This window comes from Cotesia typhae, unplaced genomic scaffold (assembly GCF_013202065.1).
Source record: "Cotesia typhae breed Kobodo isofemale line unplaced genomic scaffold, CoteBio_Ctyphae contig_11, whole genome shotgun sequence".
Lineage (NCBI taxonomy): Eukaryota > Metazoa > Arthropoda > Insecta > Hymenoptera > Braconidae > Cotesia > Cotesia typhae.
The window spans coordinates 1,955,903-1,977,832 of NW_027423711.1; the positions used below are offsets into that span (position 1 = coordinate 1,955,903).

The 21,930-nt window shown below is 27.9% G+C and overlaps 5 protein-coding genes across 8 annotated transcripts; 2 read left to right on the top strand and 3 right to left on the bottom strand.

The window, feature by feature from the left end:
• Positions 1 to 756: 756 nt before the first annotated feature.
• LOC141526183 (peptidylprolyl isomerase domain and WD repeat-containing protein 1) lies at positions 757 to 6,041 on the bottom strand. The gene is made up of 8 exons (XM_074241023.1): positions 5,803 to 6,041; positions 5,578 to 5,680; positions 5,297 to 5,493; positions 4,162 to 4,355; positions 3,739 to 4,076; positions 2,892 to 3,081; positions 1,513 to 2,088; positions 757 to 974 (listed from the first exon to the last, which is right to left on the bottom strand). Exons 1-8 carry the CDS (start codon positions 5,897 to 5,899, stop codon positions 831 to 833), a joined length of 1,839 nt encoding a protein of 612 aa, XP_074097124.1. The 5' UTR covers positions 5,900 to 6,041; the 3' UTR covers positions 757 to 830.
• A 632-nt stretch (positions 6,042 to 6,673) lies between these two features.
• On the top strand, positions 6,674 to 9,154 carry Cnbp (CCHC-type zinc finger nucleic acid binding protein). 4 transcript variants are annotated; one of them, XM_074241105.1, is made up of 3 exons: positions 6,674 to 6,834; positions 8,331 to 8,605; positions 8,749 to 9,154. In XM_074241105.1, exons 2-3 carry the CDS (start codon positions 8,351 to 8,353, stop codon positions 8,968 to 8,970), a joined length of 477 nt encoding a protein of 158 aa, XP_074097206.1. In that variant the 5' UTR covers positions 6,674 to 6,834; positions 8,331 to 8,350; the 3' UTR covers positions 8,971 to 9,154. The 4 variants fall into 4 exon arrangements, with proteins under 4 accessions (XP_074097206.1, XP_074097222.1, XP_074097214.1 ...); XM_074241121.1 differs by lacking the exon at positions 6,674 to 6,834 and adding an exon at positions 7,003 to 7,113; XM_074241113.1 differs by lacking the exon at positions 6,674 to 6,834 and adding an exon at positions 7,042 to 7,182.
• Positions 9,155 to 9,562: 408 nt separating this feature from the next.
• On the bottom strand, positions 9,563 to 14,738 carry Mrpl14 (mitochondrial ribosomal protein L14). Its single transcript, XM_074241183.1, has 3 exons — positions 14,604 to 14,738; positions 13,695 to 13,891; positions 9,563 to 13,620 (listed from the first exon to the last, which is right to left on the bottom strand). The coding sequence occupies exons 2-3, from the start codon at positions 13,873 to 13,875 to the stop codon at positions 13,367 to 13,369; spliced, it is 435 nt and encodes a 144-aa protein (XP_074097284.1). The 5' UTR covers positions 13,876 to 13,891; positions 14,604 to 14,738; the 3' UTR covers positions 9,563 to 13,366.
• Positions 14,739 to 14,756: 18 nt separating this feature from the next.
• Pms2 (mismatch repair endonuclease PMS2) lies at positions 14,757 to 19,016 on the top strand. The gene is made up of 5 exons (XM_074241012.1): positions 14,757 to 14,943; positions 15,019 to 15,178; positions 16,270 to 17,507; positions 17,583 to 17,832; positions 18,673 to 19,016. Exons 1-5 carry the CDS (start codon positions 14,845 to 14,847, stop codon positions 19,014 to 19,016), a joined length of 2,091 nt encoding a protein of 696 aa, XP_074097113.1. The 5' UTR covers positions 14,757 to 14,844.
• On the bottom strand, positions 18,948 to 21,568 carry L(2)09851 (WD repeat-containing protein 1 l(2)09851). The gene is made up of 3 exons (XM_074241048.1): positions 21,334 to 21,568; positions 19,685 to 20,596; positions 18,948 to 19,560 (listed from the first exon to the last, which is right to left on the bottom strand). Exons 2-3 carry the CDS (start codon positions 20,581 to 20,583, stop codon positions 19,071 to 19,073), a joined length of 1,389 nt encoding a protein of 462 aa, XP_074097149.1. The 5' UTR covers positions 20,584 to 20,596; positions 21,334 to 21,568; the 3' UTR covers positions 18,948 to 19,070.
• Between the last annotated feature and the right edge of the window lie 362 nt (positions 21,569 to 21,930).

A 21,930-nucleotide genomic window follows, 5' to 3' on the forward strand; every position in this document is an offset into this window, starting at 1 on the left:
AAAGGGTAAAAAATCGAACTTTTTTTTTTGAGGTGAGCCAATTTACGATTTTTTGACTTTTTGATTTTTTTGTTGGTTTAACTAGAATATATATGTTTTATGAACACATACAAACTAATTTTTTTAAATTCCGATCACCGTACGAGAAGTGAGAATGCCCGCAAATTGATGTTTTTTTTTTACGGCGGCTATTTTGAAAAAAAAAAATTAAAAAACAATTTTTTTCTGTACTTTAATATATAATAAATAACCCTACAAATTTTCAAAATGATTACTTCATTCTTTCCCAGTTAAAAAAATCCTTAAAAAACGGTAAAAATTAAAGCGTTTACATGTATCTCTCCCCTGAATAATATAAATTATCCCCATACAACCGATTATAATTTAAATTTAATTCTTAGACTTACTCTTGCTAAAATCACTTTTATTAATTGTACAGAGATTTTCATCAAACTATTTCAAATTACAAAATTCGCAATTACAGAAACCATCTGGTTCACCTTCTTGTGTTCAAATTCAACGTCTTAGAACAGAAATTAATTGCATGTAATTAAATTCCTATTAACAATAATGTGGTTTAATTTTGTGGGGAATGCATTTTTACAATTTATTCTAAAGAATTTTAACCGCTTGAGCGTTAATATATTTATAAGTACTGTATGATTGCAAGTAATTTAATTAAAGCCATTATGTATAATATTAATTAAAGAAAACCCTCAACTGAAATGATTAAAATTATAAGACAAAGTAACTTAGTTATTTGTACAGCAAAAAGTTTATTAAATTAGAGACAAAATTTTTCCTTGGCATACAAACATATAAAAATTTATTTATTTAACAGTGATGCTAATTATCCTTATGTCATCATAAGGCTTGTCTGTCTTCGGATTAGTTTTAACTTGACTTATATTTTGTACAACTTCCATTCCTTTGATAACTCGTCCAAATACCGTATGTTTATTGTCTAACCAAGGCTGAAAAAATTAAAAAAATGAGATTATTAAATTAAAGAAATAAATTTTTAGGTAAATATTTATAAATGGGGTCAACTATTTTAATTTTTATTTTTTTGAACGAAATTTCTGTTTGTTTTTTTGATACATTTTTTTTTAATACATAAAAAAAAAAAAAAAAAAAGTTGATTATCACAATTTTAACAAATTTTAAAAATTTTCAAAAAAATTTATAAATTTTTTATAAAATTGTGATTCAACTTTTTTTTAAATTGTTAGTTTTTTATGTACTTTTAAAAAAAAAGAAATTTTATCTAAAAACATGAACCGAAAATTTTTCCAATCTTTGAAGGAAAAAAGCTATCGAAATCTTTATTTTTTTCTTTCACGATATTTTTTATCTTAAATGCGTCATAAAACAAAGCAGAATAAAAAAAATTTTTAAAATGTTAATTTTTCACCTAGATCTAGCCAAAAATAAGGTAAACCTCACTTGTAAATAATTACCAATTTTTATAATGCTTAATTACAATATAAAAAAAATAAAATAAATAAATACCGTTGGTGTGAGAGTTATAAAAAATTGACTGCCGTTGGTATTAGCTCCAGCGTTAGCCATACTTAACGTGTAAGGTCTATCGTGTTTCAAATGGGGCTTGAACTCATCTTCGAATTCTCCACCCCAAATAGATTCACCGCCAGTTCCAGTTCCAGTAGGATCACCCGTTTGGATCATAAACCCTTTAATAACACGATGAAATATGTGGCTGTTATAGTACCCATTTTTTGAGTGTACACAGAAGTTCTCAACGGTCTTGGGAACATCTTTGCCAAATAACGATACGTGAATATCACCCAGAGCTGTGTGAATAATAGCTGTGTCGTAAATCTTTTGCATAATACTGGCTTCAGTTGAAGAAATAATATCTTCTTTGGATGGTTTTTCGTTGAAGACATCTCTGTCATTCTCTTGGCCTTCTACTTCTTGAGGTCCACGTCGTGAGAATAAGTAGAATCGATTTTTTTTATGCGCTGTACAAAAAAGTGTCGGGTCGGGTTTTATTAGATCGAGCGTTGGATTATCTGCGGCTTGCATTTCAACTGTCACAGCTACTCCTGTTTGACGTGCTTTACCCTGTAAATTGAAAAATCAATATATTAATAATTAACGAGTCATATAAATGTATTAAGGGATTACATAGGTTTCTCGGTTTCAAAAAATCGACTTTTTTTGTCTTATTAAATTCTACAACATCTCTAGAATAGTGTCCTAAAGTTTCAAATCGATTCAAATAATAGTTTCGGAGATACAGTTTTAAAAAGTTGCGCGCTCAAGGCGCTGTTGTATTGTCACTCAAAACTTTAAACGCGTTTTTCTCAAAACTATGTTTTCAAAAACGACACCTAAGATTTCTCGAGAACTACTCAACCAATCTTGATGAAATTTTAGATAAGTCTTCAAGATATAATTTACAAGGTCTTGAACGGAAGATTTTTTTTTTCACTTACAACTATTTAAAAAAAAAATGCCGCGAAAATTTAGCCAAATTTTTAATATTTTTTGTAAAAACTTCTGCCAAAAATCCAATTTTCATTTTTTTTTCCTTCGTTAAAGACTTAGTTTAAAATCTCAACTAAAGCACTTTTTTTTTTTTTCCATTTCAAATAATCCTGCTAGGAGTTCTGCTGATCACGCGAACACATATTTTTTCCGAGGGCTCGCCGGAAATGACGTTACATTAGCAGAGTTTTTAGTATTTTTTTTTTAATTTCAGTAATCCTTTATTTAACATATATATTCAAGACTGTAAAAATTGGGAATAAAATAATTTATTTTTCTATTAAAAAAAAATTTTTTAAAATAGGCCATTTTTCCCCGGAGGAAACCCATGTAACCCCTTAAATTATTTATGTTATTTAAATTCATAAATGAGTTACCTGAAATAATGCTAGCTGCATTGGCCGAAGATTTTCGGGTTTTCCTAATATCCGTATACAACGATTTGTATATATATTTACTAATTTTATTCCCAACATGGTACTGTACATTATTATATAACCAGATTCATCGAAAATTATATTGCCTAAATTAGTTTTCGTTTTATCTAATTCACGTTCAACTGCCATTCTGCAACAACGAATACATTCTTTTAATTAACACTTGATTAGAAATTCAATAGAAATGGAATATTAATAACTGGTCAAACTCTAATGCTTTTACTCTTGGGATCGTCAGTGAATATTACAAAAATTGATTAAGTAGTCAATAAACTTATTAAATAATCAGTGTGTTGATTGAAGCTTATAATAAAGGTAAATTAATAGGAAACTCAAAGGATGCATATAATCTAAAATAATTATTCAAATGGTCAATTACTGATTGCTAATATTAATTCAGAGTAAATAATTATACGGCTCTATTTGATAACTACAACTAACAATTATAACTGATGATTTATATTCTATTATTGTACATAAGATTTTTATACCCTGAGAAAAAAGTTGACTTCATTCAAGAAAAAAAATCTTGACCGAAAAATACCATTTTGAAAAAAATTTTTTTTTTGCGTCAAGATGAAAAATTCTTTAACTAAAATAAATTTACCTAAATCAAGAATAATTTTTTTTTGACTCAAGAAATTCATTTTCTTCAAAATTATATTTTTGGGTTAAAATTTTTTTATCAAGTTAATTTTTTATGGAAATAAAATTATTAACAACTTCTGCAAAGTAATTTTAAAAAAATTTTTGTTATTTAATAAATGAGTAAGGAATATTATACAACCTTCGACCGAACTCCATATTTGGAAGCTGCTGTGTCATTTGTTGAAGTTCACTGAATTTTTGTAATGATTCGTCAAACACTCGGTACAATTTACCGGTTAAAAAAGTGAATATTCGTATTTTACGATCACTACTCAGCGTCGCAAAACGTTTGCCATCAAGAGAAACAGCTAATCCACATGGATAAGTTTTATTCTTAGCAAATTCAAATAAGTCAGTGTCTAATTTAGACTCGAAAGACACTGATTTTGGAAACTGATACTGAGATTTTTGGCCCGTCCAATACTCCAGTATTCCGGCTTGGTCAATTGATATACAAGTATCGTAAGCTACATTAAACTGTAATACTAAAAATATTAGAACTGTTTATTTTTTAATTATTGAAATAAATATTTTTCAACACATACGAGTATATTTGTAATACCTTCATTACAATAACGGGTTTACGGTGAAGATTTTCAAAAACATGGAGGATTTGGCTAGTTTCTTGTCCATTGTATACGTAAATTTTTGATGAATTTTGATCAGCGACAGCTATAGCTGGTATTGCATCTCCAGTTGAGTAAACCCACTCGACACACGATGGTTCGTATGATAAGTCGATTATATTATTCATATCTGTTCAAAATTTTTAAATAAATTAAAGACGTTGACTTAAACACAATGTTTTTGATCAACAAATTTCGCGTGCCAAATGCCAAAAGGGCGTACAATATTTTTTTGTCAATCGTTTTGTAAACATGTTCAAAGTCTGAAAATGAAAAAAATTTCAAAGCCAAAAGGGCGTATGTCTCGAGTTATACATCTTTTTGGTTTTAGAAAATTGAAAATTTAGTGATCTAAAACCAAAAGGGCGTATAATTTTTAACTTCCCGCTATGAAAATTAAAAATTTTCTAAAATCGGAATTATATGGGTTTTACTCCGTTTTTCGAAAATAGAGTTTTCATCAGATCTATATCCAGCTCAAAAAAATTTTTAACGGTTAGCTTATAATTTCTTACTTAGAATAAAATGTTTTTTATTCTATATATACATATTATGGACTTTAACTACAATTTTACGCAACGGAATCGGTGGTTTGAATTTTTAGGCGAGAGTAGAGCATACTTACGCTCGCGCTTAAGGTACACAATTAAACAAAAATGTATCTTTTATTGAGAGCTTTTATAAGGAGTAAAAAATTATGATAATTATTCGAAGTTAAAAAATACATGAAAAAACTAAAATCAAAATACGGAAATCTTTTACATTTTCATCTTAAAAAAAAGAAACTTATAAAAAATATGAAAATTTTAGTACGCGAAAAAATTTTTAATTCATATGTGTTTTTAATCAATGGACTGTCCAAAATTATGAAAATTTAAAGTTACTACCATTGAAAATGTTGACTTTTTCAAAAATTTTTTTTTATACAAATCTCTGGACAATTTTGAAGACGGTTGTTCGAAATTTTGAAAAATCCTGATTTTTTTATACGCCCTTTTGGCATGGAACTTTATCAAACTGCTGTAATATGTCCGTTTGGTATTTGGCACGCGAGTTTTAGCTTATAATTACCAAAATTAGTAACATCGTAAACTTTTAAAACTTGATCAAGACCCACAGTAGCAGCAAAAACTCCATCATAACTTCCCGCTAGACCTTTTATAGCCTTTGTATGGCTTTTATAATTTTTTACAAACTCTATTGACTCATCCTGCTTTTTCCAAAATTTAACAGCACCATCGGAACTTGCAGTCATTATGAAGTTCGTTCTATCATCAAACAAAAAAAAAATTAATTTAATTAAAAAAATACTTTATATCCTATGTAAGAAAAAAAAAATACAACATACTTACTTTGTTACCAACAAGTGTGTCACAACATCTTTGTGCATGTAAGACTTTTCATAGCACTCGCTCGAAGGTAAATTGTTAATATAAACTTGTTCATACTCCAAAACTAAAAGCAATCATAAAAGTCATATATTTATTATTTTTAAGATTAAAATTGTTAATAAAAATTATAGATGCAAATAATTATAATAATTAAATATAAATTTCAATAAATAGGTTACAAAATACCTTTTTGTTTTTTTACCGGAGCAGCTTCACTGGGTGTTGGACCAACCCACTCATTATCGCTATCATGAGTCTCTTCAATATTTCTTTTCTCAGACATAATTTTTTTTTTTTCTTAAATCAAAGCCTTTAATGATAAACAAAAATAAATATTTATTAAACAGTACTTGTGTAGGAAGTAGCTGTCACTTTTCTGATATTTTGAAAGAAAAACTTGTAAAAGCCACCGTAAAATTCTAAAAAAAAATGTCGCTCTAGTTTTCTTCCAATGTTTTGCTAAATTTCTATGTAACCCTTCAACGACGGAAGTAAACTTCAAATAAATACAATCTCTTGAATGAAAAATTAAAAAAAATTATATGAAGAGTTTTAATAATAGATCCAATAAAAAAAAGTAGGAATAAATATGATAATATAATTATTTACCAATAAATAAAATGCATCAATAAATTAAATAAAAAAGTCTCTACAGCCATTTGCAACGTTGCCAAATAACTGACCATGCGTGTCGTGATCTGCGCAAGTTTTTGGCAACCTCGTGCTCCAAGACGCCGGTACGCCGACACTATTTCAACTCACCCGACATTTACACGGACCAATTAAAAAATTCAGCAAGTCAAGTTTGGAAAATCGTTACATTTCAAACAGATGAATCTCCGGGTGAAAACTTGCCAGAATCTGAAAAATAAAATTTTTATTACTTAACTAATAATCAATTATTAATTTCAGGAAACAATTACAAGGAAATAAACGAAAAATTTAAGAATTGTAAAAGTTATTTTGACTTGCGTAGTACTGGAGAAGGGAAAATGGTGGCGTTCGTATCGCAAGTAAGAGGTTTGGCGGGTAGCTAGCGCGCCGATTGGCCGGTCTCGTTCCCATAGTTGATGGTAGCCGTAGTCGTTCGGTCTAGCATCGGTTGTATTTTTACAAGCACTCGAAAACATTATTAATCTCGACCTCATTGCTTCAACTAGTATCGTCTGTTGTAACAACTCGTGGAGATATACCACATTTATTCACCTTTTTAATCAGGTAACTACTTGTAATTTTATTATTAATAACTTATAGTTTCAACAATTATACAGCGGCAACATATACATACATATATACATATATATAGATTTCATACATATCTGTCGCGATATATACACACATATATATATATATATATATATATATATATATATATATATATATATATATGTAAATCCATACATATATATGTTTAATCGAGGCGGTCTAACTATTACTGGATAATCATGGCCCGCTCTGTGTAACTCCACACGTGGTCCTCGAAACATCTTACTAGGCGTATGTAATATTTATAAGTGACAAAAGAATATTGTTATGATATTAATTTATAATTGTTTATTATTTTAGGTGTGTATTTTATAAAATAATTATTAATAAAGCATGTGCAGTGACGTTAAATATTAACCGTTGATGCAAAGAAAAAAAAATTTATCAACGGCGTCACTCTCGGTTGCCATTTTCGCGCCGTGGCGTATGTGCGTGGTTATTCGCAAAGTGGGGGCGCAAGCCACGTTGCTCAAAAGTCCAACATTTATTGAAAAAATATTATTTATTGCTAAAATAAGTCAATTTTTTATTTAAAATAATTAATTAATTAATATTAAAATATTAAATAGATTTTTTTTTAATTTTACAAATTTTTTTTATGAAGTTTTGTCAACTTGGATTTATTTCAATTTTTTTTTCTAGTTATTTTTTTATTACATCGCAAATGCGACACCATGTTCTATTCCAGTGTGTAGAATGATGCGCAGTTTACAATGACGCCCTACTAAACACGTGTACCCTTCATACCCCCGGTGTATCCTTACTAGTCAAGATGCCATTTTATTTACCTCGCGAACGTTGCCGACTCACGATTTTGGCTTTATAAGAGAAAGATAAAATAAAACTAGTATTAAGAGAAAGAGAAAGTTGAAAAATTTTTTTACATGTGTTCTCACTTTAGTACGACGGTGGCGCAACGGGATTGAGAGGAAGAAAGAATAGGATACGAGTAAAGAAATAAACGTTAACGGAAAAAGATTTAAAAAAAAAAAAAAAAGCTAACAAGAGAGAAGAAGAGAGTCGGACCTCCCCATTTGTGTAGCAGCTATGGCGGTGTTGGTGGTGCCGACGAGAACACTCTCCCTTCGTCTTGCACTCCCGGAGCTTTCCCCTCGCGAGTGATATATTTTAAGAATGGAGTAGACTTTTTAAATGCCATGAAAGAAAAAAAAAATATGTATAATCAACCGTCAATTCGTTCATCGCAGTCCTGGCATCCTTATCAATTAAGTAAATTATCCAACCCACCATTCATTTTCTTTAGTGTAATAGTATTCTCAATAATACATTTTTTTTTTTTTTATTATTTATTGTTTTTTTATTTAATTTTCTTTTGTTATTATCAGTCGTATTGAATATATGTGATTTGATAATTTATTTTTTTTTTTTTTTAGTGATTAAATAATGTTGATTTGTTATAAATATATTTTTGTTTTATTTATTTGTAGAGATTAACAATCGACGAAAAATGAGTTCGAGTACTTGTTATAAATGCCACCGAATGGGTCACTTCGCGCGGGAATGCCCCCAGGGTAATACCGGCGGACCAAGAGGAGGAGACCGTGGAGGACGCGGTGACAGAGACGGCGGTGGTTTCGTACGAGGCCGCGAGAAGTGCTTCAAGTGTAACCAATTTGGACATTTTGCTCGTGACTGTAAAGAAGATCAAGAACTTTGCTACCGCTGTAGTGGTGTAGGACACATCGCAAAAGATTGCCAACAGGTAACAAAAACATTCAATATAGTTTATAATTTTTATCAACTTTTTTAAATTCTTCCTTTTATTATTTAATGGTGGAAGCAATATCAGCTATTAAACGTGATTATTCATCATTTATTTATTTATTTTTTTTTTTAATGATACAGGGACCCGACTTAAATTGTTACATCTGCAACAAACAAGGTCACATGGCCCGTAGTTGCCCAGACGGTGGCAATGATTCCGGACGTTTTTCTCAGAATTGCTACAACTGCAATAAACAAGGACACATTGCACGTAATTGCACCGAAGGAGGCGGCAAAATTTGCTACATTTGTGGCAAAAGCGGTCACATAAGCCGTGAATGTGACCAAGATGACAGGAAGTAGGAGACAACAATAATCTGAGGCGCTCGCTTAACGATTGCGATTAGCCGTTTAGCGTGGTGCACAACGCCTACATCGAGAATTGTATCTAGGTAGAGGATAATTATGTTGAAACAATTTTATATTGTCAGCTAAAGTTAACACGGTTTGATGTGCGTAAATAATAAGTCTTTTTATATATATTAAACATTGTTTCGTAGTAATTAATCTCTACTGACGCGTCATATCTCGGTTGCCCAATACACCACAATAATCTCCTATTATAATCCCGGTCCTAAAATCCTGAATAAATATTCCTCTCTATTTCCCAGTTTATTAAATTCGATTTCCCTTTTACAAAGTATACCCGAGGTTGTTCTCTTCGTAAATAAAAAAAGGCTTAACATTTTTTTTTTTAATTATAATTATAATAATGCCTTTAAGTTTTTTTAATTGTTACACCGATCACGTGCGCGTGCGCGCAACGACATGAACACTATTATTATTAATATTATAATTATACCTGTGAGGATGAAGAAAGCTTGACGACGACGACGACGATGATGATGATGATGATGAATGATGATAATAATGATGATGATGATGATGATGATGATGATGATGGTCGTGATAATGAAGATGGTAAACGAGATGAGGAAGATTTAAATATTTATCGAAAACAAAAAAACTTACAGACACAGTACATTATTAATAAGATGTAATAATAATTATAACAAAAAAAAAAAAAAACGAATGAAAGATTAAGTACATTTGATTGATCTAGCTAGCGTGTAGGTATGAATCCTCAGCTCCCATTTTTACCTTCTGCTTGTCTCGTAATGGCATGTTGCGATGCAAGGTGTCTGGATTTTTTTTTCGTGTTGACCATAATCACAATTGATGTGAAAATAAAGATGAAGGAAACTTATAAAAAATTTATGAGATAACAAAAAAATTACTGATAATTGTATTGTACATTAACTATTATTATTATTGTAATAACACAAAATGGTTTTTTTTTATTGTAAACCGTAAATATTTATTCACGGTCGATCATGAATATTTTGTTTTAATTTAATGGTGATTATATGGTTGGAACATAAAAATTTTTTCTTGTATAAAATGAAGACTGAATTGAACAGGCTTTTAATTTTGATTTTCTTAAGTAAATGAGAGTTACAAATGGGTAAATAGTTGTTATTGTTAATTTGTGTTTTTCTTTCCGATATCCACACATCTTGTATCTGATCCTCCCTCTCTAACTCTCCCTAGCTGTTTAAAATTTTATTATATGGGACTAATATTGATAACAACTCATTCAATTACTATACGAAGAAAAAATTTTAATTTTAACTAAACCAAAGTCGAAAAAATTTCGGCTCTGAGTGCATACAAGAAGAATTTAATAGCAATTGTACGCAAAATGCGTGAGGATATCATCTGTTGTTTTTTTTTTTTTTTTTTTTTTTGTTAATTAATTTTCACAATTAAATGATACATTTATAATTTTGACAATTTTATAAATATTTTTTTAACGCTAAGAATGTTAACGGTGCATAAATCCGTATCATTTGTATTTCTACTAATTAAATTTATAATATTTTACACTATTAGAAAAAAAGAAGATACATTAAAAAAAATAAGATTTATAAATATGTCCTCATACATTTAATTAATGCGTTACTAGATACATGTATATAATACCATGTACGTGTATACACTACATGTATACATGCATGTCTACAGAAGATGTATTTTTTACTGTAAAAAGCTAAGTATACTCTGGTCGTTGCTGGTGGCTAATTTCTAATAGTGATATTATTTGTACATCTTGAACGTATTAACTGTACACGAAAATAAGAAAAAATTAACTATCTGATTTATAATAATTAGAATAATTTTTTCTTTTTTATGAATTGCGAGATTGTAATGTTACAAAAGATTTTCACTTACTTAGACTGAAAATAGAGTCATGAGAGCACTATTTTTTGAGTGTATGAAAAAATTTTAAATTTATAAAATAGAAAGAAGAGATGTTTATATAACTATCAAATATTTTTATTAACACCTATTATGAGTGATAATAAAAACTTTTGTCCAGTAATATTTTATAATTATATAAACAATTGTTAGTATTAACATGTGGGGTAAACAGATCGGTCTAGAAGTACGTGATAATAAATTAGAAAAAAATAAATACACACGACAAAGAAATAACACAATTGTTGATTGAGATTATTAGTCAAGAGACTTAAAAATATTAAATTAATAATTAGTGCGTAAATCGTGTACTGTGTGTTTATTTAATGAATGAACTGTTTTTGTATATCATTTTAAAAATAGTTAAAGCAAAATGTATCTTTACTCGACATAAAAGTATGATATTATGCATTTATTTGAAATTTTATAGAGGTGTCTTTTTATTAATACACGATTTACCGAGGCTAAAAAAAAACTCAATACTAAATAGAAATTTAAAAAAATAAGACTAGTTGCACCAGCAGCGACATTGTGTGTATTTATTATCAACAGCCAGGCGTGCCTGAGTTGGTGGAACTGAGCGTTTTTATTATTAAATAATAGTTCAGATGTCCTGATACGATAATCAATTAATTTTTTATATGTACTTAACTCTTCAGGACTGAATCAGATCTCACGCGTTATAACGTGGTATTTCTTGTAGAGTTAGTACGCTAGTTCATCTGATAAGATTTGGAGGATCAAAAAAATTAATAAGAAGTAAAAGATAAAATTGTATTTCGTTATTTACTGATATAATGATGATGGTCTTTGATATTAATCCCACTTCCTATGGATATACATAATAATTAATAATTAAAAAGCTATAAATTTAAAAATAATAATAATAATAATAACTCTTAGTAATGTTTATGATGATGTAGAACTTATTTTATAAATTGAAATAAAAATTATGGGAGGATGTGAATTTGTAACATCAATTTATTAATGATAAATATGAAGTAACTTGTTTTTTTACGTACTTTGTAGAGTATGGTGTATTGAATAAAACAAAATTGCCTATCTTTCATTCGAGTGTTTATGAAGTAAAGTTAATTTTTCTTTTTTTTTTTTTTTTTTTTTTTTTTTTTTTTATTAATTTAATTATCAAAATTAAAAAAGCTTGTAAATTATGATTATATATCTTCTGCTGAGTTCCATATATTTAATTGATCTATTTTCATGAATTACATAATTTACCAAAAAGAAAAAAAATATAATTATATCTGCAATTGAGTGAAATTTTTAGAATAGAAATAGAAAGACAATTTTGAAAATTTTTACTTGCTTTTTTTATTTCATATTTTTTTATATTCCATTTCATGAGATTAAAGTTAGCTATCACTTGAAATTTTTTTAATTTTCTTTAGCAAAAAAATTTGTTTTAAAAAATTGCATTTTTAATTTATTAAAATTTCTACAAGTCTATTTTTTAAATAATTTTTTTTGCTATAATTTATTTGTTAACGAAAATTAAAAAAATTGTGAAGTGACAGCTAAATTTAATGTCTTCCCATTTCAAAATACTTTTATATTTCCATTAACACTTATGTTAGTAACCAACTTTATAGCTTAAGCTTATTTGAAAAATTAAATAAATTAAATGCACTTGCTACTAACTTTCTTTTGAGTTGAAAAACGACGATTCGAGAGCTTAGTATGAAATCTTTCGTACCACTCGAGTGGGCCAAATAATTTCATACTAACTTTACCATCTCTATACCTCTACGTGTAAAAAACGCAATTTTGAAAATTAATTACTTAAAAACCGTGCGGTGAATTGATCTGAAATTTTGGTAGTAAATTATTAATATATTTATATTTCAATAAAAAAAATTTCATAATTTTCTATTGAAATACTTATCACGCAACAACGCGGCTGCCCAATTTCAAAACACGGTAACTGATAATTGTAAGATTTTAAAAAATTTTTCTTATTAAAAAAAAGTTTGCCCGCGAAATTGATAAAAAATTTGATTTATGAATAGAAAGTACTTGAATATAAATATTTTTAAGAAAAATTACTTGAACTTAAGGTCTAAAAGTTCTAAGAAATGCAGCAATACTGAAAAAAATCAGTTATTATAATTTTGCAGTTACTATGTTCTAAAATTGGACAGCCAAACTACTTAAAAATAAAATATTGAATTTTCATTGGGTTATTGATATAAATACACCGCAGTGCGTACCCGGTTACTAACATAAGGGTTAAAAAAATTAAAATTAAAATTTACCCTCTGTATTTTTTATTAATTTGCATGACAGATGAAAGATGTAATTAATGGATCTGTTTTGTTTAAAATTAATGTATAATTTATTTTGATTGAATGAAAAATTTTACTTTATTACTTACAAACAATACAACTTGTGTTTCATTAATTTATTGATACTCAAGTCTATTTTATACAAATTTTGGAGCAATGGCCAATAGTTTGGTATAATCAGCACCCTTAGAATGTGTTTTTTGTTTGAGTATTGTCCTTAAAATAAGTGGTATCGGTACATGGATACGTGTGCCAAGTGGAGTACCATTATCATCAATCAAGACAACATTATTACTATCAAATCTTGGTACTTTGGGCTTTTGATTTTGCCTCAAGCCTACTAAAATTCCTTTTTTCATTTCACCTCTAATTGCTACCAAAACACGATCACCTGGATAAAAATTAGTTTTAGTATTTGTTATATTTTTTTAAATTAAAAAATGAATACGTAAAATAATTAATTACCTATATAGCCAACCAAACTTTTATTGTAAACGTGAATACACTTTGGTGGTTGACCTTCCAACATAGCTCTCTTACCTATGTCACTATTATCCACAACTCTCAATCGTGCCATTTTACGAATTTCATTATTAATAGTTGTCGTATGAATATTACGTGCAAGAACCAATCCACGTAATGCCATTGTTATTGTTAATTTTCTGAAAATTCATAGCAACATTATTGTTGGGTTTGTTTAAATAAATAAATAAATAAATAAACAATTAAATTGCAAGTAAAAAAATACTTTAAAGATATTGCACAAATTTTTCAAATTTTTTACGTGTAATTTTTATGAAATGAAAATTAATTTAGCAGATATTATTTAATAATCTTAAGAATTTTTTTAACAAATAAATGATGGAAAAAAAAAGCGAAAAAAAATTGACATGTAGAAATTTAAAAAATTAAAAATCTAATTTTTTTTTAATAATTTTTCTATAAAAATTTTTTTGTTAAATAAAATTAAAAAATGATCAAATGACTGCTAATTTTTATGAAAATTAATTTAGCAGATATTTGATAATTTTTAGAACTTTTGTTAACAAATAAATTGTGGCAAAAAAATAAGAAAAGAAAATGACATCTAGAAATTAAAAATAAAAAAATACAATTTTTTTTTAAATAATTTCTTATACTTAATTTAATTGTTAAATAAAATTAAAAATTAATCAAATGACAGCTAACTTTAATGTCATGTAATTTTTTCTTATAATTTGTAACAATTCTTTCAATAAAAACAATTATAAAAATTTTCAGATGGCTAATTTAATTTTCATCATATATTAACGTAAGTTTCAAACTAATTATAATTACTTTTTTAGTATTTTATAAAAATTATCAAATCAATATAAATAATATTTGTTACCTTACCTCAATGATAATAATAAAAGTTAACAATATTAGAATAACAATAAAAATAAAGAATTATAAGGTTATCTTAAAAGAAAGTATAAAAGTTTACATTGATAATGCGCATGCGTTTCAAAAAATATGCGCAGATTTGATTCGCTGCATTTTATTTGAAAAATTGTTTACATTTATTTTGTCAACATGCCGGTAATTTTTTAAGTGTTATTTTCTTCAGATTTATAATAAGAAAATACCAAGAAATATGATGGAAGAAAACGTAGAAATTGTTGCTACGACTGCGAAGTCAAAAAAAATAAATGTCATTAGTAAAGAAACTGTTCATCATATTTGTTCAGGTCAGGTAAGGTTAAGCATCCATAATTTTTGTTTTATACTTTCAAGAAATAATAATTAATGATTTAATCACCAATGTCAGGTGGTGCTGGATCTTGCTGTAGTAATTAAAGAACTTGTGGAAAATAGCGTTGATAGTGGAGCTAACTGTATTGATGTAAAGCTAATAGATTATGGAAAAACATCAATCACCGTCAGTGATAACGGTAGCGGTGTTTTGGAGCATGACTTTGAAGGACTAGGTGAAACTATTTTTTAAAATTACTTTTATAAGTCATTTGTTTTGTAAATCATAATACTAAAGTTAGCCGACGTTTTTAACTTTTTGATTTTCTTTTAATTATTAAATTAGAACTAAAGAATATTTTAAAAAATTTCACGCCTTGTTTTTCAAGTTTTTTACAATTGAAATTTTATTTTTATTTTTTTGTAATCATTTTTTCATTAAAAAAAAATTCTAAAAATTTTTAGTTGTCGGCTAACTTAATTTTTATTTGTAAATCTAATTAATTATGATTTTGTATGGAAATAAATTAGTTTTAAGGGGGTATTCTAGTTTAGAAGCATGAATTTCATTTTTTGAAGTGCCGTAAAAAAAAAGGCAATCAATATTTTTACTATCCATTTTTTTATAAGTTATTTATTAACATTACAAGAATACAGAAAAAAATTAAAAACTAAAAAAGATTATTAATCTAGAGTAATTTCGCTATGGCATGAACTGAGATCATCCCCAAATTTCAATTTTTAGTATTTTTTAAAGATTCGAAAAAGTCAAAAAAAGTAGTAAATTTTTTTTTTTTTTTTTTTTTTTTTTTCAGGCAGTCACCATTTTATGAAAAAATTATGACATTAAAATTAGCTGTCACTTGACAATTTTTTAATTTTCTTTAACAAAAAAATTTGTTTTAAAAATTATTTAAAAAAAAAATTGCATTTTTAATTTATTAAAATTTCTACAAGTCCATTTTTTTAATAATTTTTTTTTTTACTATAATTTATTTGTTAAAGAAAATTAAAAAAATTATAGTGACAGCTATAAATTTAATGTCATTAAAAAATTTTTTTTCAACTTTTCCCTAGTTCATGCCATAGCGAAATTACTCTAGATTGATAATCTTTACTTAATCTCACTTCATCAGCTGCGAATTTTTTGAATTTTCAACTTTTTTAATTTTTTTCTGCATTCTTATAATGTTAATAAATAACTCATAAAAAAATGTATCATAAAAATATTGATTGCCTTTTTTTTACGACACTTCAAAAAATGACCTGAAATTCAAGCTTCTAGACTAGAATACCCTCTTAAAATAAATTGAAAATTATATTCTAGGTTTGAAGCATCATACATCAAAACTTCGTGATTTTAGTGACCTCTTAGAAGTATCAACATTTGGCTTTCGTGGGGAAGCATTGAGTTCACTTTGTTCATTATCAGATGTAACAATAACAACGAAGCATTTAGAAAATGAACATGCATATAAGTTGCAGTTTGACCGAAATGGACGTTTGGAAAAAAAAGAAATATGTGCACGTGAAACTGGAACAACCGTATGTGTTAAAAACATATTCAAAAGTCTTCCAGTGAGAATAAAAGAGTTTGAAAAAAATCTTAAACGCGAATTTTCGAAAGCAATACAAATTTTGTATGGTTACTGTTTAGTGTCAACTGGAGTAAAAATAACATGTACCAATAAAGTGGATAAAAAATCAGAGGCTAGTATTGTTGCAACAAATGGAGCTGACAATGTTTTGGATAACGCTTACTGTATTTTCGGTAAAAAAAATCTCAATGGTATCAATATTGTTGATATAGTAACACCAGATCAAAATATTAGAGAAGAATTTCATTTACCGGAAGATTTGAATGTTGATTTTTCGTGGGAATTTTACGTGAGTAGTTGCGAACACTCAATGGGACGAGGATCACCAGATCGGCAATTTTTTTTTGTCAACGGACGTCCCTGTAATTTAACTAAAATATCAAAATTAATTAATAATTTGTATCATAAATATAATAATAAGCAATACCCGTTTGTTTATTTGAATTTAAAATTAAATCAACAGTCTGCTGATGTCAATGTCACTCCAGATAAGCGAACAATATTTTTATTGCAAGAAAAATTAATATTCGGTACTATTAAAATGAGTTTGCAGACTAAATGGGACAAAATGCAAGGTAATTTTACGGAGCAGGCTTTAACTCAACTGCAGGTATCATTTAAACGTAATCTTGTACGAAAAGGTTCAACATCTCCACCTTCAAAAAAACTACAATTATCTTCCAATGATTTAAATAAAAATAAAAATAATATCAATGAAGAAAATAATTGTATTAAGAATGAATTCGTGAGACAAGAAATAGATGTTACTAAATTAAAAAAACTACCGGACAGAGAAATAAAAATAGATTTTGAATCAGTACTGGCAGCTGTTGAATTAAAAACTAAACGACAAGAAAATAAAGATTTAAAATATAAAATTAAATTCCGAGCTGAGATCGATGTAGCTAAAAATAATGATGCAGAGGAAGAATTAAAAAAACAATTGACTAAAGAAAATTTTATGGAGGTAGTTTTAATTTTTTTTTTTGATAAATTATTTTTTATTCATAGAAAACTAAATATATTTTTGATAATTTTTCAGATGAAAATAATTGGGCAGTTTAACTTGGGATTTATAATTACGCAATTAGACGGAGATCTTTTTTTAATAGATCAGCATGCAAGTGATGAAAAATTTAGATTTGAGAAATTAAATAGTGAAACTAAACTAAAAACGCAAAAATTAGTAATACCAAAGCCTTTAAATCTAACAGCTGTCAACGAGACAATTTTACTTGAACATCAAGAATTTTTTCATGCCAATGGTTTTACTTTTGACGTCAATGAAGATGGTAAATATTTTTATTACTCATTTTAATACGGTTCAATTCCAGATGAATAGATAACAAATATCAGGATTAAATAAATCTATCAAATTAAAAGCATAGTGCAATTTATTATTTAATATTTGACAATTTTTAAATTTACAATTTTAAACGTAAAGGCAGTTCAAATTTTAGTTAATCTCCAATTTCAAGTTTAAAAAAATTAAAAACTGTAACTGAAATCCTATTACGTAAACCGTGCAATTGAAAACTAAGAGACCTAAGACTACTATCATACTACTATATTATATTATTCACATGTTATTACTATATTTCTACTAATAACACCTTCGAGTGCATATCTACTATTTTTATGTTTGTAAACTTATGGCCGTCAGGGAACATAGTCCTACGATTAATTAAATAAAGCATTACATTACATTACATTACATTAAATTACCAATTTATAGTTGCAATGAAAATTATATTAAAAAAAGATCGTGTATGTTTTTTTAATTTGACAATCGTTTAGACATTGTTGAGAGTTTGACAAAGTCTTAAAATTAAAGACGAAACGTTGCAATTCAATGATTGTTAAAATTAATTTAACTGTGTTTTTCCAACTATCCGTGATCCTGATTTTTGTCATTTTTGTTATGACACTAAAGTTAAGGGACATCTGATAATTTTAAGAGATTTTTTAACAAAAAAATTATAGCAAGAAAATTTTATTTAAAAATTTCATCTTTAGAAGCTTTGAAAAATTATAAATGACATTTTTGTAAATAATTTTCTATGCCTAATTCATTTTTTATTACTATTTTATTCACTCAATTTTATAATGATTAATTGATTATTTTTTTCTAGACCAAGTGGGTAAACGAATAAAATTAATTGGAATGCCTGTGAGTGGATATTGGCAATTCGGTCAAACAGACATAGAAGAATTAATATTTTTAATAAAAGAAGGTGACCCCGAAGGTGTGAACAGTAATCTTTTGGAGGGAAAAATTTTACGTCCAAGTCGAATACGTCAGATGCTTGCTTCAAGAGCTTGTCGAAGTGCCGTGATGATTGGTACAGCTTTAAATACTTCAGAAATGCAACGTTTGCTGACACAAATGAGTCAAATGCAAAACCCATGGAATTGTCCTCATGGTAGACCCACCATAAGGCATTTATTATCTCTGAATCTCTTACATAATTCATAATTAATTCAGTATCAATAGTAATAGTTAATATAAAAATTTTTTAAATAATTTATTTTAAACACTAATCGTCCGGAAAATATTGAAGCCGGAAGCGGCTGTCGATATCAGAGTGCCAGGGCACTGCGGGTGCCAGTGCAATTCTTTGACATCTGATTGACCTTGATGGATAAACATTAACTGTGGTGGTAAATTTGCCAATTCGCTCTCACCAGCGACTGAGTCTGATTCCACCGAAAGATCCCATTGGTCAATTTGGTCATCTGCACCACCGGATGCAAAGACTGCAGATTCATCTGGATGCCACTCGACAGTTGTGACTGCTGTCAAGTGTTGTTTAAATGTCGCCACAGGAGTAGCGGCCTCGGATTTATTTGAAAATTGCCGTAAATCCCAAATTTTTACCGCGCCATCGTCGCCTCCAGATACAATGAAACAGCTTTCTTTTTTATTCCATGAAATGACGTTTACATCAGCTGTGTGAGCATCTGATGCCGTTAACATGCATGCTGATTGTGGATTTACTCTGGTGTCCCAAATTTTGATACTAGATTAAAAAATAAAAATAGTATTATTTTAACATAAAAGTAATAATTTATAATTTATAATTCAATTATTCAACCAATCATAAAATAAATAAATTAATTTCAATAATAGTAAGTAATAAGTACCTTTTATCTATAGAACAAGAAGCTAAAACATTTTTCTCACTTGGCGACCATTGAATATCTTCAACACTGTGAGGAGCATGAGAATTATAAGGTCTCTGGTCAACATTCCAAGTGGCGTTTCCTGGCTTCCAGAGATGAATATTGCCTTTGCAGTCTCCGGAAGCTAGTACACCAGGCTCCGTAGAACACCAGTCAAGCCCGTACCCTTCAGCTAAATGTCCTTTAAATGTGAAAAAAGGCTTCGGGCTCTCGGCTAATTTCTCAGCTCTTTTATTGTAAGCCGACAATGTGGCTGGACTCTCTAATGCTCTCAGCTGTTCGTCTAAATTCCACAAATTAACTCTTCCAAGCTCACTCCAACTCGCAGCAAACGTCGCGCCTGAAAACTGGGTACATCTGACTCTGTTGACACATCCTTGGTGTTTTATCGAGGCCACACTCATCTTAGGACCATTTTCAGCATCCTCGTCCTCATCCTCGGATTCACTCTCATCATCGTCTTTATCTTCATTTGTTCCAGTTAAATTTGTTATTTTCAATACTAACAAACTATTCAAATGTGTTTTAGCAGCCTGAGTTCCTGCTAACAGATACATTGACAAAGGATAAACTTCACGTCCTGATCCAAGATCATCCTGGATTACGTCGAAACTCAAGCAAGGAGCTCCAGTTTGAGCACTGTGTAGCATTCTATAAGCTGATTCATCAACAACCAAATGTTCATCTTTATCTAAAGGTTTTCCTGGTAAATAAACTTCACTCTCTTTTTTTTCCTCAGTGTCGACTCCTTCGTCCTCTTCCTCCTCCTCCTCCACCTCTTCTTCGACAGCATCAACGTCTTCGTCCATTGAATCTTCACTCTCCTCACTTTGCTCCATTTTTTCAACTTTGTCTTCCATAGTTATCTACAATCTATTAATTATTTATTTACCAATTATACATATGATTAATAAATGACATTAAAGTTAGCAGTCAGTTGACAATTTTTGAATTTTTTTAACAAATAAATTTGCTCCAAAAAATTATTTTTAAAAAATTGCATTTGTAGTTTTTTTTAATTTCTAAATGTCAATTTTTTTTATAAATTTTTTTTTTTGCCATAATTTATTTGTTACAAAAATTATTAAATTTATCAACTATCAGCTAAGTTAATTTTCATTTAATGATACTGAAATTGAGAGACATCCGATAATTTTAAGAATTTTTTAACAAACAAATTATAGCAAGAAAATTTTAATTAAAAATTTCATCTTTAGAAGGTCTGAAAAATTATAAATGAAATTTTTATAAATAATTTTCTATGCCTAGTTTATTTTTCAAGAAAAATCAAAAAATTGTCAAGTGTCTGCTATCTTCAACCTCATTATTATTAATTGTATAAATTTATTATTAAATTTTACGAAAATTAAATTAGCCGACATCTAAAAAATTTTATAATTTTTTTTTTATTGAAAAAATTGTGATAAAAAAAATTTCATTTTTTAAAATCTTGAAAAACTATAATTGCAACATTTAAAAAATATTTTTTAGTTTTAATTTAATAAATAAAAAATAATCAAAAAATTAAAAACCTCGGCTAACTTTAGCATTCTTTATTATATATTTTAAATAGAAAATAATTTAAATTTAAAGAATGTCATTTATCTTACCTAACCTCCAAGTTTAAAATATTATTTTACAATTTAAAAAAGATTGGAATGATTTTAGTTAAATTCAAAATTATTTATGGGATTATTTATTATTAAAAAACTTTAATAAATAATGTTTAAGCAAACACTTGAGCAATAAAATAGTAAATTGTCACGTGTTTTTAAAAATATATAATTGTACACGTGTTTTGTGTATATGATTGAAACGAAATATGAAATCACACATCAGTCGTTGGTAGTTTGGTAAAAATGCTGACACCTATTTTAAAGGGGATAATAGCCACGATGAGGATCGAATTATTTTTTTTTTAAGTCCAAAAAAATTTTTAGTTTCAAGAAAAATTTTTTTTTGCATTTCTGCACGTTTCATATAAAAATACGTCGGTTCCCAAAAAAAAATTTTTTTGTATGAAACATTTCGAAAAGCAAAAAAAAATTTTTTTCAAACTAAAAATTTTTTTGGACTTAAAAAAAAAAAACAGAATTTTTATTATATGCCCTTGTGGTTCCTGGGTGCCATAGGGGTGTATTAAAATTATACGCCCTTATGATGTCGGTAACGCGATATTTTTGAATAGATAAATTTTGATTTAATAT

Excerpts from the sequence above, each read along its gene's own strand:
- LOC141526183 (XM_074241023.1), bottom strand. The coding sequence starts at position 5,899 with ATGTCTGAGAAAAGAAATATTGAAGAGACTCATGATAGCGATAATGAG. Across the intron at positions 4,356-5,296 it reads TTACGATGTTACTAATTTTG|ATATGAATAATATAATCGAC; the intron begins GTAATTATAAGC and ends AATTTTGAACAG. Across the intron at positions 4,077-4,161 it reads AACCCGTTATTGTAATGAAG|TTTAATGTAGCTTACGATAC; the intron begins GTATTACAAATA and ends TTAGTATTACAG.
- Cnbp (XM_074241096.1), top strand. The coding sequence starts at position 8,040 with ATGAAAGAAAAAAAAAATATGTATAATCAACCGTCAATTCGTTCATCG. Across the intron at positions 8,113-8,330 it reads CTGGCATCCTTATCAATTAA|AGATTAACAATCGACGAAAA; the intron begins GTAAATTATCCA and ends ATTTATTTGTAG. Across the intron at positions 8,606-8,748 it reads TCGCAAAAGATTGCCAACAG|GGACCCGACTTAAATTGTTA; the intron begins GTAACAAAAACA and ends TTAATGATACAG.
- Mrpl14 (XM_074241183.1), bottom strand. The coding sequence starts at position 13,875 with ATGGCATTACGTGGATTGGTTCTTGCACGTAATATTCATACGACAACT. Across the intron at positions 13,621-13,694 it reads AAGTTTGGTTGGCTATATAG|GTGATCGTGTTTTGGTAGCA; the intron begins GTAATTAATTAT and ends ATTTTTATCCAG.
- Pms2 (XM_074241012.1), top strand. The coding sequence starts at position 14,845 with ATGATGGAAGAAAACGTAGAAATTGTTGCTACGACTGCGAAGTCAAAA. Across the intron at positions 15,179-16,269 it reads GCATGACTTTGAAGGACTAG|GTTTGAAGCATCATACATCA; the intron begins GTGAAACTATTT and ends ATTATATTCTAG. Across the intron at positions 17,833-18,672 it reads TTTTGACGTCAATGAAGATG|ACCAAGTGGGTAAACGAATA; the intron begins GTAAATATTTTT and ends ATTTTTTTCTAG.